The sequence below is a fragment of the Saimiri boliviensis genome, chromosome 2 (assembly GCF_048565385.1).
Source record: "Saimiri boliviensis isolate mSaiBol1 chromosome 2, mSaiBol1.pri, whole genome shotgun sequence".
NCBI classification, from domain to species: domain Eukaryota; kingdom Metazoa; phylum Chordata; class Mammalia; order Primates; family Cebidae; genus Saimiri; species Saimiri boliviensis.
In genome coordinates, this window is record NC_133450.1 from 197,807,851 (window position 1) to 197,823,005 (window position 15,155).

The 15,155-nt window shown below is 47.4% G+C and overlaps 1 protein-coding gene across 4 annotated transcripts in view; it reads right to left on the reverse strand.

The window, feature by feature from the left end:
- Positions 1–15,155, reverse strand: part of ABCA1 (ATP binding cassette subfamily A member 1) — a 157,060-nt gene that overhangs the window by 32,752 nt on the left and 109,153 nt on the right. For all 4 annotated transcript variants that reach the window (XM_003925261.4, XM_074395116.1, XM_074395115.1 and 1 more), the window contains 11 exons: positions 14,610–14,832; positions 12,080–12,301; positions 10,802–11,006; positions 9,603–9,716; positions 7,389–7,560; positions 6,299–6,430; positions 5,242–5,384; positions 4,927–5,064; positions 4,008–4,228; positions 2,694–2,766; positions 1,381–1,583 (listed from right to left, as the gene is read on the reverse strand). In XM_003925261.4, coding sequence (XP_003925310.1) covers positions 1,381–1,583; positions 2,694–2,766; positions 4,008–4,228; positions 4,927–5,064; positions 5,242–5,384; positions 6,299–6,430; positions 7,389–7,560; positions 9,603–9,716; positions 10,802–11,006; positions 12,080–12,301; positions 14,610–14,832 — 1,846 coding nt within the window. The remainder of the gene's footprint in view (positions 1–1,380; positions 1,584–2,693; positions 2,767–4,007; positions 4,229–4,926; positions 5,065–5,241; positions 5,385–6,298; positions 6,431–7,388; positions 7,561–9,602; positions 9,717–10,801; positions 11,007–12,079; positions 12,302–14,609; positions 14,833–15,155) is intronic.

Sequence of the window (15,155 nt, forward strand, 5' to 3'; positions counted from 1 at the left end):
AGCTACAGCCGGGTGCAGTGGCTCATGCCTGTAATGACAGCACTTTGGGAGGCTAAGGTAGGGGGATCATCTGAGGTCAGGAGTTCAAGACCAGCCTGACCAACATGGAGAAACCCCGTCTCTACTGAAAATACAAAATTAGCCAGGCGTGGTGGCACATGCCTATAATCCCAGCTACTCAGGCTGAGACAGGAGAATCACCTGAATGCAGGAGGCGGAGGTTGCAGTGACCTGAGATCATGCCATTGCACTCCCTGGGTGACAAGAGTGAAACTCCATCTCAAAGAAAATAAAAAAGCTAGGACAGTAGGATGCTGCAAAGAAATTTGTTCTGAGCCTACAGGGAATGAGGGAATGAGTCAAGTGGCTTTTTTCATTTACTGTGGCTCTAAATCTTTGAGTAGACGAGCACTATGATAAGTTATCCAAGACAGAATGAGCAGGAGGAAATAGATCACTAGAAATATAATGGCAGAGATTCAACATTAGAGGAGAATCTGAATGAGAGCAGTCATTTCCAAACTCTAGTCTATAGGCCACTGCGTCCGAAGCATGCAACAGAATACAGACTTCAAGGCCTTATCTTCAGAAATTCTGATTCACAGGCCCTGAAGCCAAGCCTCAGAATGTTTATCTTTAGTAATGTCCCCAGGTGACTGTGCTGCACTGTCAAGCTTGGGGACACTGGGCCAGACAGCTTTTATATCCCCTTCAGCCCTCAAGGTCTCTGGTGCTGTATCTCTAAGGGGAGGCATTACATGGATAAAGAACATGGGCTTTGAAGCGCCAAACTCCTGACTCTGAATCCCACATCAGCATTCCTGAGTGTTCATTTTTTCATCTTTTTATGAAAATTAAATAAATTTTAAAAAAAGCTCAGCAGCGGACATCCATAAATGTTGATCATTTCCTATGTATGAGAATCCAGTTGATACCTGGCTGTGACACAGTCACACCAGGGAATTGCTTCTGATTCTGACTCAGTAGGTCTGAGCTGAGCTCAAGTTGCTGCGTTTCTAACAAGTTCCCAAGTGATCCTGATGCCGTTGGTCCTTATACTGCACTTGAGTGAAGAGGCTCATTAAAAGGTAAACAAGTGGATAGGAGTTTAACGTTGTGATGTAAATGCATTAGGTACCACCAGTTTCAATACACAAATAAATCTCAGGCATGTACTGTGGTAAAGAGAAAAATACTTCTTTCCTGCTATCTCCCACTGCCATCTTAAATGGTTAACTGGAGCCAACATTACTCAGATGTCAATGACCTAAAAACTCAATGACTAACTCCATGATAATCCCGCTCCCAATGCAGGCTACTTGCCTGGCTTTAGAACATTTGGCCTAGCTATCTATTCCGACACTCAGCCACTTAACTTACTTCTTCCAGAGTTGTCTCTGAGATGCCATAACTAGAAATGCCCAGGTCTGACAGCCGGTCATCAATCTCATGAAAGAGTTCCACAAAGGCCCCCTCCTTAGCAGCTTCATACGGCAGCACGTAGGTCAGCTCATGCCCTATGTCTTCCACCAGCCGGGCTTCAGACACATGCTTCCTGATGAGGTTGGAGATAGCAGAGACATCTGCAGGGACCAGAGTGCAAAGATGGCTCAGTCAACTCGGAGGGGCTCCAGAGGGAGGGCTGACCATCCCCCACCCTCTCCTCAGATGTCTGCTGCTCATACACCACACTTGATCGAGGTGTTTTAGTCATTCATGTGGAATGATGATCATCTCTGGTCTGAGGGTTGGAGGCAAAGGAAAGGACTATGTCTTATTCACCTTTGTATCACCAAAGCCAGGCACATTGTAGGTATTCAGTGTAGGGTGGATGGATGGATGGATGGATGGATAGATGGATGGATGGATGGATAGATGAATAAATGGATGGATGGATGGATGGATGAATAAATGAATGGATGAATGGATAGATGGATGAATGGATGGATGAATAAATGGATGGATGGATGGATGGATGGATGGATGGATGGATGGATGAATAAATGGATGGATGGATTGATAGATGGATGGGAGGATGGGAGGATGTGTGAATGGATAACTGAGGCTCAAAGTCTGGTGTCTATTACCTACGCTCTGGAATTCCTCAATAGAAAACTCAAGTAAAGGAATCTTAAAAGATTCTTAACCCTTTCCTACACTTGTAAAGGAAGCTCCCTCATTTACCTCACTAGAGGGTTCATGGAAGCAGAAAGGCCAGCCATTAGCACTGGGCAGAGACGGCAAGTGTCAAGACTTCTACACTACATATGCTACTGGTGACACTGGCTTCCTACACACACACTACCCAAGAAAAACCTGGAAGGCTGTTACTGATCTCCTGGGTTCTCACTCTTCTTATCTGCTAGGCTCAAATCCCACCCCACTGGCTTGGCCCTCAGCTCCTTATCCCTGGTGTTCAGTGTTCACTCCCCTAAGGGATTCTCCAAACCCCAATCGTCTCAGCTCTCTGGGACACTGCCCTGCCAGCTCCCAGAACAAGCCCCAGGCACCCCAGCAAGCATTAGGCCAACCCGCCACCAAGCTGCACCCACCCCCGCAGCCACCCAGCCCCAGCCCAGCAGCAAACCTTGAGTCAGCGCCACCAGCCTCTGCACCTCTCCTCCTCTGCCTCCACTCTGCCCAGCTGGGGGAAGCTCAGGCACCACCTGAATAAGAAACCCCAGAGTCCTTACCGATGGTCAGCGTGTCACTCTCATGGTCACTGCCCAGGCCAGCATCAGAACTGCTCTGAGAAACACTGTCCTCCTGATGGCAAAGAAGGAGGTGAGAACGGGTCAGGGACCGAGCAAGGCAGAGCCACTAGCACCTTCGCCAGGGTGGGCTTCCAAGAAGCTCTGTTGCGTGAGAACTAAAAGCAAAAAGCGTTCCCTGGGACACATGCAACTGGCAGCCGTGGCTTCAGAGGACACGGCCTGGCATGTGTGTGCCGTGTGAACAGCCTCGCTTCCTGGGGGTGAGAGGTCGGGAAGCAGAGTGGCCAATAGAACTGTGGGCTGCCAATGAATGCTGCCATGAGGCCTTTACCAACTCGCTCAGGCAAGGCCTTCACCTGGCTACTTGTCTAGTTCAGTGCTTCGCGAGCTTTAATGTGTGTTCGACCATTCGAAGACCTTGTTCAAATGCACAGATTCTGATTCAGTAGGTCTGAGCTGGGCTCAAGATGCTGCATTTCTAACAAGTTCCCAAGTGATCCTGATGCTGCTGGTCGGCACACTGAACTTGAGTCAAGAGGCTCATTAAAAGGTAAGTAAGTGGATAGGAGTTTAAGGTTGGGATGTAAATTCATTAGGTACCATTGGCTTCAACACACAAATAAATCTCAGGCATGTGCTGTGGTACAGAGGAAAACATACCTAGTTACTGGGTCTGGTCCCACTTCTGTTATTTACCTGCTGGGTGACCTTGAATAACCTACCAAATCCCTACAAGCCTCACTTCCCTCATCTGGGATAATAAATAGAGTTATCTTCTTCCCAGGGTTTCTCTGCACTTTAATTGAGATGATAGAGGTTTTCAAATAAAGGTTGTAAATGGTAACAATGGTAAAAATAAGTATTATCATTATTTTCTTTTATGCCCAGAATCTCTCGGGCATGAAATCAGTGCCTAATAAATATTGGCCGTTTTGTAGTTTAAAAGTTAAAGTCAATGAGATTGAAAAGTAATGAGCAGGAACAGCAGGTCATTTGCAGCCAAGGCTCTTACCTCTTAACAAGTCTCTTTTCTTTGACACAATAATGTCCTTTAAGGACCTTCTCCATCACTCATTGTACTTCACAGGAAAAGGAAAATGGGATTCAACAGAACCAGCACAATGGGAACAGAGGGCTCCTTAGCTCTCCATGCCTGAGGTATGATATGATTCCAAAGAGGCAGCAGAGCGGGGACACGGTGGCTTCAACATGGCAGAAGTGGTGGAGGTGGGGAAGCCATTCACAGCCAGCAAGGCCTGACCGCCCAGACCCAGCACCAAGACTGCAGCTCACCTTTTTCAGGTATGACACCGTGCTACTACTGTTTCTGCAGGAACTGAGGGAGGATTCCACGTCTTTCTTGACCAGGGTCAGGTAGTAGCCTGTTCCCAGCTGGTTCTTCAGAAACAGGGAGGAGCCCACACAGCACAGCTTCCCATGGGAGATGATGGCAATCCTGTCCCCCAGGATGTCCGCTTCATCCATGTGGTGTGTGGAGAGAATAATGGTGCGGCCTGCCAGGTACAAACACAGGGAAGTGGGACAGGTGAGGCCTCTCAGGTCTCACTGGTCACAGTGGCAGGGATTACAGGAATATCAGCAGGGACAAGCAGGGCAGAGAGATCCAGAAGCCACCTTTAACCCTGTATGGCTGTGACCCCTAAAATGTCAAAGCTTTGGATATATAGGTACCACATCCTCACAGAAGTGAAAACAGTAGCATTTATTTGAGAACTTGCTATAAACCAGGCATTGTGCTAGGTGGTTTGTGTACGTTCTCATTTAATTTAATCCTCTATGAGGTAAGCACCACCATTACTACAGGCAAGGAAAGTGAGGCAGGCTGTGACGTTCCCGATGTCTCAGGGCCAAGCAGGGTGGGCTCCAAGCCTGCTTGTGCTCCTCATAGTGTACCACATCAGATCTCTACCCAGAGAGCCCAATCGTCTTCCTGCCCCTCTCCCATCCCATTCATTTACGCATCCACTCTTGCAACTAACATAAATACAGTGTACCATGCTGGAGACAAAAAGATGAATAAAGACACAGCATCTCCTCTCATGAATCTCAGTCTAAGCATCCTTGATCTCTTCTGTGATAACAGGAGAGTATCCCTTGGTAAACAGACGAGTAGCCATGGGATCCAGCCATACTTCTCAAAAGCTCCTCCCCTCGCCCGTCCATTTACTCTGTAGAAATACACATCAGTCACCTTGTCGGTATTTCAGCAGCAGCTCCCATATTCCCCTGCGGGAGTAAGGGTCCACACCAGCTGTGGGTTCATCCAGAATGACAACCTTGGATCCCCCAACGAAGGCCAAGGCCACAGACAGCTTTCTCTGCATTCCACCTACAAAAACCAGAGCGAGACAAACTCTAGGACCAGCCTTACAGTGAGTGAAGGCAGCGGACCTGGGAACACAGCCAGAAGGAAGTTTCTGTTACCCACCGGCAGTGCTGATTTTCATCTGTGTGTGTGTAGCTGGAGGAGGAGGGGAGGGGTAGGGAAGGTAGCTCTGGGCCGCACCTGACAGCTGGCTTGTCTTGCTTTTCAGCTTGCTTGATGGCAAACCAACATCCAGGGCCATCTGCTCCATCTCCGCCTTCACATGCTTCTCTGAGAGCCCTTTCAGGCGGGCATAGAACCAGATGTGTTCTTCGACAGTCAGCCTGGGGACAGAGAGGCAGGTCAGCTCTGGGTCCTACCAGATGCCCCAGAATAGTGTCTCCTGGCCCAGAACAGAAGAAAACGGGCTTATTTCTCTCTCCTTTTTCAAAATCAATTTTTGAAAATAATCTTCAAGATCCAAGGTAGAACAACAGTGAGCCACGGTATGAGCTGCTCAGGAAATCAAAGTGAAAGGTGATAGATCACTTCCAACCTATTTCCAGCAGGCCTGGCCGCCCTGCACGAGGCAGTTACAACTTTCAATTTCAGGGCCCCCGGATGTGCCTTGAACGGGCTGTTCCCACAGCACATCCACCAAGAAGTCAGCTCTGCTCTAACCTGGAGCAGCCCTCCTGAACCTCAAAGGACCTCAGGCTCAGAAAGCAGGGAGGACCCTGGGGAGCACGTGAGCCCCAGCTGTTCACTTTGGATAGGCGGAAACGTAAGGGAAAAGCCTTGCCTGAGGTTGCAGAGCTCAGGTCTTTCTTTGCTCCATCACACAGGCTCCCTGGGGGCCTTCGTGCTGATGGGACAGCCTAGAGGCAGCAAATGTCTTGAGCAGCAAAGACAGGCCCACCATACCAGGGCCCGGAAGCACCGCCAGGTCTGGGACGTCTGCTCCAGGCCTCAGGAAGGAGTGTGGTGGGAGAGGGTGGGCCAAAGGGCCCTCCAGTTTGACAGCAATGGAAAGCAATGTTTCCCAATCCTCCATCCACTGACTGGGCTGATGTCACCTCTCCCACTCAACAATTCACCTCCTATTTCTCCTAAAATCAAAGAACAACGAGGTCCAGAGGTGTTCAGGGAGGTGAGCCTGCCACATTCAAGAGTGATATGCTTACGTCCCACTCCTCCCCCTATGGCAAGACACACACATCCAGAAGGGGCCTATTCTTAATGCGCTGCTGGTACTCACATGTCAAACAGCACGTTATGCTGGGGACAGACCCCCAGGTTCTGCCGGATGGTGCTCATCTCAGAGCGAATGTCTTGTCCCAGGATGAAGGCAGTGCCGGACGTCGGGGGGAACAACCCGGTCAGGATTGACCTGAGGACAAAAATTTGGAAGTACAGGAGTCAGCGCTGACCTACCCTTAACTCAAGATGCTCCACTGAGGCTGCAGAGAGAACAGAGAGGACACCGACCCTCCCACTGCCCCCATTCCTTTCTAATGAACCCTACCAGACATACACAAAGCAAAGCAGCCTTTTGCTTTACTAAGTAACTACAAGTTGGCCTGTGTCAGAAATGCCAATTTGAGTATGAGCATTTTTTAAATGAAGTTTCCAAGTTGTAATGACGGTATACTTTAAAACACAGATTTTGTATGCCAAACAAAATGGACAAACAAGAAGATATTATTCAAAGATAAAAATAATTTCTATGTTAGTAGGATTTCTGACTGCCTTTTAAACATCTTCTGAAAAGCTCGTAATATTCATGATATATTAATTTTACGTTTTAAAAAAAGATTAAAAGAAAACAAGAAAAGAACATCACCGTGCCCCCCCGTAAAATACACCCTTTGGAATGGTTGAGGAATCGTGCTGGAAGCAACCGAGGCTAACGTGGGTGATTTACGGCCCTGCTCCCTCCTGACACTACCCACTGTAAGGTCCTAGAGGTCCCAGGGAAGGCAATCAAGCCAGCTGCCCAGCTGCTTCCCACATCTTCTTGGAGACAGAGTTCCTGGGAATTACCAACTCCCTTCCATATGTAATCTATCCTTTTGTGGCTGCAGGTTCCAAGACCACTGGAGAATTCTGTGAACTACACGGGAAAGGTCATCTGAGGCCCCAGCCTGTTTTAGGCTGAAGAAATAACATCTAGCAAACTAGCTCGTGGAAAGACACTCATGATTACGGAACATTTTCACACTCGGCAACTCCTCATGTGCTCCTGCCCTTGTCCCAAGGACCAGCATGGTTTCCTAAGGTGTAAATTTCGAACTGTACTGCAGAACCCTCCTGTGGCTGATCCTGCGGGAGCCACACCCTCTTCTTACATGGTCGTGGTCTTCCCCGCTCCATTGTGACCCAGGAAGGAGGTGATCTGGCCCTCATAAAAATTCAGCGTCAGGCCATCGACAGCCACCTTCATGCCATCTCGGTAGACTTTTACCAGGTTCTGAATGGACACGCCCAGCTTCAGGTGGGTGGGTTCCTCCTCCACGCAGACTGTGACAGGGGAGAAGACAGGAATGAACCTACGGAAAGCACTGAGGAGTGGAGTGTCAGGACATAGGGCACTGTGCTTGTACTTTGAGAACTGCCTTCTCTCCATGGCCATCCTGGTTTCAGAGGCAGGCAGGAGGCTATAAACGTTTATTTGGGCACTGATACTGGTGATGGGAATACAATGATAAACCAGTATTCACAGTCTATTGGGGAAAAAGATTTGATAAACAATTAAAAACAGGTTGCTGAAAGCTGTTTAAATAAATACATCTGGTCAGGCGCGGTGGCTCATGCCTGTAATCCCAACATTTTGGGAGGCAGAGATGGGTAGATCACGAGGTCAGGAGATGTACACCACCGTGGCTAACATGGTGACACCACATCTCTACTAAAAATACAAAAAAAATTAGCCAGGCTTGGTGGCTCATGCCTGTAGTCCCAGCTCCTCAGGGGGCTGAGGCAAGAGAATCACTTGAACCCAGGAGGCAGAGGTTGTAGTGAGCCGAGATTGCACCATTGCACTCCGGCCTAGGAAACAGAGCGAGACTCCATCTCAAAAAAAAAAGATAACGAAAACAAAAACAAAAGAAACAAACGAAAAAAAACACACATCTAAAAATACCATGGAACTGTGATATATCCCTACCAGGGAATACTACTCAGCAGTGAAGACGAATGCACTGTTGACACACACAACTAGGAGAGATCTCAAGGGAATTCTGCTGAGTGAAAAAAGCCAAGATCGCAAGGATTCCTACTGTGTGGTTCCATTTACGTAACGTTCTGGAAATAATAAAACTGTAAAAATGAGGTATGCATTAATGGTTGACAGGTGTCAGGAACTGAGGAAGAAGGGAGGTGACTATGGATATTAAGGGGTAGCCTTAAGGAGCTTTGTGGCAATGAGACATTTCTGCAGATTGATTGAGCTAGTAATTACATGAATTCACACATGATAAAACTGCACAGAACTAAATACACACACATACAAATGAGTGTACATAAAGCTAGTGAAAGGTGAAGAAGCTCTGTAAATTCTACCAATGTCAATTTCATGGTTTTGATATTATTCTGCAGTTACACATGGTGTTACCATTGGGGGAAACTGGGTGAAGCGTTTAAGAAAATTCCCTCATGTAATTTTTATTACTTTTTATGGTTCTGTGATTGTTTTAAAATAAAAAGATTTTCTTTCACGTGCCATGGAAGTTCAGGGCAGAGAGTGACTGATCACCTGAGAACCAAGGAGGGCTGATCAGGGCGGGGGGATTCTGAACTAGATCTTGAAGAGAAAGGAGGAGGTGAGAAGACAAGCAAGTTAGGGAGAAGGTTCTCCTGAACATACAAAGCAAACAGTACACACAAAGGCCTGTGTGGAAGAACATGACATATTCCAGCAACGGTGAGCACTTCTAAGGTGACTGAAACAGGAGCTAGGTATAGAGAGGAGGTAGGAGAAGAAGATACACTAGGGAGCATCATACTTTTATCATAGGCAATCAGGGGATGGACACAGAAGAGACTGGCAGGAAAGGGACATATTAAATACTTAGGAAGCCACTTGAAGCACAAAGAACCCGGATGGCAGAGCCTTTGATGAGCTGTGGATGTCTCTGCCTTCAGCCATGCACCAAGAGAGGATTAGGAGTCTGGGTAATGAAGGGTGATTACATTACAAAGTATAGGCTGAGTTCGCGGTACCCACTTGGTCTCAGCCCACACAGGCTCATATACAGGTCACCGTGACAAGGCACGCAGCGAGGCTAGGGTTCCACAATCACATTTGTCTTTACCTCTTTCTTCTAGCTTGTTAGGGGAGCATGAAATGTGTGTTTGGGAGGGGATCCCTGAACTCTCAATAGGTCAACAGCCCTGGACACAAATGGCATGGGAGGATTTGGCAAGGGACAGTGTATGTCTTTTCTCTGCTCCTACAGTGGTTTCAGGGTCTTTTAGAAAGGCAGGAGACATTACTTGCCCCAACAGTCAGCAGGGGCAGCAGCACTAGGTTAAAGAAAGAACAAGTGGTCAGCAGCACTTACTTTCTGACATTCTCTTTGGGCTGGAACCAAGGTGGCTCTTCTCATCACTTTCTTCACCAAACCAGTAGGACTTGGTGCAAGGAAAATACCAGGGCCTGGGAATTCCATACTGGCCTAAAAGCAAAGCACAGGTATGAGCCAAGCTCAGCGCCATCCCAGTATTCTGAGGGTCCATTTCCTCACTGACACACGTTTTGGGGAAGGAACAGAGTGGAACGGATGTGGGGAAAGAGAGGGCTAACATTTGCTGAAAGCTGCTATGTACAACGTACATTCTGCACCTCTGTAAGTCCCTTCAACAACCCATGAGGCAGGTGCCAACCCCATTTTAGAGATGAGCAAACTGAGGGATAAAGAGCCTGTCCAAGGTCCTACAGCCATTAAATTAAGGCCTCAAGAATCTGAATCCAGAATCTGTATGCTGCAAAATCGCATATTCAGTGAATGAAGTTCAGGCAGAAGTAATAAATATTTCATGTATACCTCCTTAGGGGAGGATCAGAAGATGACTCAAAAAGGGTTAAATCTTGCTCTCTCAGAATTTGATGTCATATGAAAATTTGTCCCAAGGCAGGTTCATCTTGGACTTGGTCAAGAAGGTGTATTAAGAAAGAAGTATTAAAGAAAAATTCAGCATGAATTTTTATTGAATGCTAAAATTAAATCATGGGCAGAACTTAGAGCTAGAATATTTAATTATTAACAACCTGTACTCAGGAAACAGAACAGCTTTTAGTTGTACCCCCTCCGGGAACATAGAAAAAGAATTGGGTGAGCATTGGGAGGATTCTCCTGGGCTTAGTGACCCAGTGTGACCGAACTGGATTCACCTCCATGTACCAATACTTAACAGTTATGTGACCACAGCTGGTTACTTAATATCTTTGAGTCACAGTTCTGTCATTTGAAAAATGCTGGTTATTACCATCACAACCTCAGAGTGGCATTGTAAGAATTAAATGAAGGAATGTGTATAAAACAGTTTGCGTGCTGCCTGGCACACAGTTTTCCAGAAACAAGTGCTATGCAAGCAGTAACAATTGTACTTTCAGCATCAGTTGCCTGTCCCTGGATATCTGTTTGCCATTGATCTAAAGGCCAAGCCACTTCCCAGGGAGCCCCATGCTCTGCAGAGATTCTAGCTCTTGGGAAATCAGCTAGAAGTCCTATTTTCCTAATAGATGCCCAAAGCGGTGTACCTGGAAAGACAGCCTCGATGTACCAAGTCATCACCCCATAGAGGAAGGTGTCAAACAGCATCATGGAGACCGAAGTGGTGAGATTGAAGCCATCTCCCTCCACAGGACTCTCAAACAGGTTGTCCCACTGCACTCCAATGCCCTGCTCCTCAAAAAGGGCGAAGTACTCACAGCCAAACCCAAAAGCCACAGGAGACAGCAGGCTCTGTGAGAAACAGGCAAAGTCACTTATGCATTTCCTGGTCTCTCTCATCTTTCTATCTCTTCTAGGGTAAATTACACCTGGAGAAATTTGAATTTGCAAAATGGATCAATCACAAGGTGCAGAAGTAGCATTTACCTACAGAGTTCCTTTAGGGGAGTGGTGGGCTACCACGTAACATACAAAATGATTCCATTTGTAACCATTCAATATGAACAATCATTTCAGAAATGTATATAACAATAAAGTATAAAACTTTTAAAACTTTGTTTCCAAAGATGCCCCAGGGCTCAGAAGTCCTGTTCCCCCGACACACGTGCACACACCCACAGTCCTCTCCAGCTCTCTGCTCAGCCAAGGGTGGCTCAGGATCAGAGGAGCCCGTCTGGCACTGCTGATACCTATGGAGCCCAGACTGAGGCATTGGGAACATCCTATGAATGACTCTTAGCTTTCTTTCTAAGTGACCTGGGGACATCTGACAACTTGCACTTGTAGGGGCTCACACACTATCCAAGATTTCCCCCTGCTCTGTACAAGGGAAGGAAGTGTCCAAGTCATGTATTTGTGGGAAGATGAGGCACCCGCTCTTCAGTCTGCTCAGTTCAGAAAATATTACTCAAGCAAAACACCATACTAGACACAAGGAAGACAAGAGGGGCCATCTCTGACCTCGAGAGTTTTCAGTTCTATTTGTGGCCTTGACTTTGTCACAAGCTTAACATGGCCAACAGAGCTGGAGCTGGGAGGTAAAGGTCAGAGAAGGCATCTGTTGCCTGAAGCCATTCCTCAGTGCCATTTATCCCCAGGCCGGTTCAAGATGCAGTCTGGCTCTCTGAAAAATTCCATTCAATTCAATTCAACCAGGATTCACTGAGAAGACTAGGTAAACAATTTAATAAAACACAATCATTGCCTTTAACCCTTAAAGAGCTTAGAATCTAGAGCTAAAGTGCATGTCCCATTGGAAAGAAACTGTCATCTTCTGTTCTCGACTTGCTGCTTTTATTCAGGGACTCCAAAGGGGAGGTCAAATGTGGCTGTAGAGCCACTGAACAAGAGCCAGAGGCACTCACAGCGAAGATCTTGAGTGTGAAGCCCACGTAGTCCTGCCATGCCACACAGAGGACGTAGGGGAGGTACAGCGTGAAGTAGATGATGCCCCCACAGGCTGCCGCCAGGTTGGCTCTGGAGAAGAGTGTGCTAATCAGGAAGCACTGCAGGATGGTCACCACAGCAAACACAGACAGGAAGACAAACACCACGCTGGGGTCACTGTAGGGCAGCAGGTTTCCTAACTGGGAAGGAAGAGACACATTCAATGTGCTGCCTTAACAATCCCAAGCACTCACTTGTATGATCTACAGAAAAAAGGCAGGGTTTATTCCTACTCATCTTAGAGATAATGCAGAAGGGTAATGCTGTTCATCTTTCTGGTGAGGAAACTGACCATTATCATCCTAAAGAAGGTAAGTGGGGGCCGGGCGCGGTGGCTCAAGCCTGTAATCCCAGCACTTTGGGAGGCCGAGGCGGGTGGATCACGAGGTCAAGAGATCGAGACCATCCTGGTCAACATGGTGAAACCCCGTCTCTACTAAAAATACAAAAAATTAGCTGGGCATGGTGGCGCGTGCCTGTAATCCCAGCTACTCAGGAGGCTGAGGCAGGAGAATTGCCTGAACCCAGGAGGCGGAGGTTGCGGTGAGCCGAGATCGCGCCATTGCACTCCAGCCTGGGTAACAAGAGCGAAACTCCGTCTCAAAAAAAAAAAAAAAGAAGGTAAGTGATTGGCCAGGAGTGGTGGCTCACACCTGTAATCCCACCACTTTGGGAGGCCAAGGCGGGCAGATCACTTGAGGTTGGGAGTTTGAGACCAGACCAGCCTGACTAACATGGAAAAATCCCATCTCTACTATAAAGTACAAAATTAGCCAGGAGTGGTGATGCACGCCTGTAATCCCAGCTACTTGGGAGGCTGAGGCAGGAGAATCGCTTGAACCCATGAAGTGGAGGCTGCAGTAAGCTGAGATCATGCCATTACACTCCAACCTCAGCAACAAGAGCAAAACTTCATCTCAAAAAAAAAAGATGAAGATAAGTGATTTACCCAAGACTACACAGAAAAATAATGGCAGAGTTATAAACAGAAGAGAAGCCAAGGCTTTCTACGCCATCTCAGTGGGTGAATTTGCTCTTTATTTCTTCAGTAAGTAATTTAACTGGTTCCTCCTTACATCAGGACTATGAATGGTGGCACCAAGGGAGAGCTGTGGGAGATAATGTCCCAAGAAAAACGGCCAGGCAACTTGCCTTTCCCCCTCGATCACCATGGAGTCCGCATTCCCAGAATCACCGAAACTCCTGTGGATGTCTGAGCTTATCTCAGGTGATGGATACATGCCTGTTGGACCCACCAGCATGCAGCTGTCTCAGACCATGGGACCACCACCCCTGCCACTGACCTTGCCCTTGCAGTTAAGATGTCAGAGCATGAGGAAAGGGTTGCTTTTAGCAAGTACTGTATCCTACTGTGGAACCTCAATAGAGTCCTTGACGTTCCTGAGCCTCATTTCCTTGTCTGTTAAAAGGGTTAGTGAGGATAGAGTAAGCAGCCCATGTGATGCGTTTAAACAGTGCTTGGCAATCAGTAGGAACTACTTGTTACAGATGGTAGCTAGTATTAAATGTTAGTTCTTATCTCTTTGTACTCCCTCGGCTTCAAAAAACATTTATTTTTACCTGACGCATCTTTATATGAAACACTTGCAGAGCAAGGAAATTAGGATATAAATATATTAATGTATGGTGCAGACACAAAACTGCACTGCCCAGAGTTCCCATCCAGAGAAGGCTTGTTACCCCGCTGTCAGTAGACGGCCTCCTGGTGTCAGCAACTCTGGGTTTGTCACAGCAGCAGAGAGCAATGTGGCCCTGGGGCATGACCTTCCCAGGGCAGCCCACATCCAGCAATTGACTGAGGTGGTGTCAGGAGGGGGGCTGTGGGGGAGCACAAGGGACTGATGTTTCAGCTCGATGAAGAACAACTCCAACAAGCAGCATAGATTCTACCGTGGCCCACGGGGTTGGCCCTGCATCAGGTTCGACTCCTCTCTCTGACCAATCCTGCATCTTCCATATCCCTTCCACAGGTATTGAGCCCTCATAAATACCCATACATCAAACTCTATTTCAGCCTCTGCTTCCAGACAGTCTAACCTGCCACAATATACACCCTTCTGATTATTATTCTCAGAAACTTGGGAAGAATCACCATCCAATATATCTAAGAAAATAAATAGTTCTCAGATGCTGCCATGAACCACTGCCAACTAGACAGCATGGCACAGAGGAGTGTGTGCTTATCTGGAAAGCATGAACCCTGCACTCTAGTCCTGTTTAGCTGCTAACCAGCTGGGTTGACCCTGGGCAAGTCACTGCCCCTCTCTGGGCCTCACTTTCTCCAAATATAAATTGACTAAATTGCAGGAAATGACAGGTATGACTCATTCTCTACCAGAGGCTTGGATGTTTTTCTTCTTCTCCCTTACCCTGTGTCGAGCTATTTCGGAGTTCCCCGGCAGCAAAGAGCAAGTGAGGCTGCCTTACCTTCAGGATGACTACCAGCAGGCCAGCGCTCACAAGAAGAGGAATGAGACTACTGATGAACCAGCTAAACCAGAGGATGCCGTTGTCCAGGCCCATAATCCGCATGGTCTCTTTCAGCCGCGCCTCCTTTTCATACACAATGCCCTTGATGATCACAGCCACTGAGTAAATCCAGGCCAGCGTCATGAAGAGGGGCATCGAGCGGCTCATCACCCGCAGAAAGCTGGAGGCCCCAAGGAAGGACATGGGGAGAAAGAAAGACACATGTGAGAAAGGTGACAGGTTAAGGCCCCTAGGCCTGCATGCTAGAGAGAGCACCACATCTGGGCCATAGACGGAAAGGCCCTCCGGACTCTGAAATGTAAGTATGACCCAAGGCTTCATGAGCAGTGCAACGGAGAGACAAAAACTAGGCTAACAAAAGAGTGCCAAACAAAATTTCTTTGGGGGCCTCCTTTAGCAACCCTAGTTAGGTAACCATGAGCCATACTTAAACTAAAGGTAGATTATTTTAAAGTACTAATGACCAAAACCAAAAAACCAACT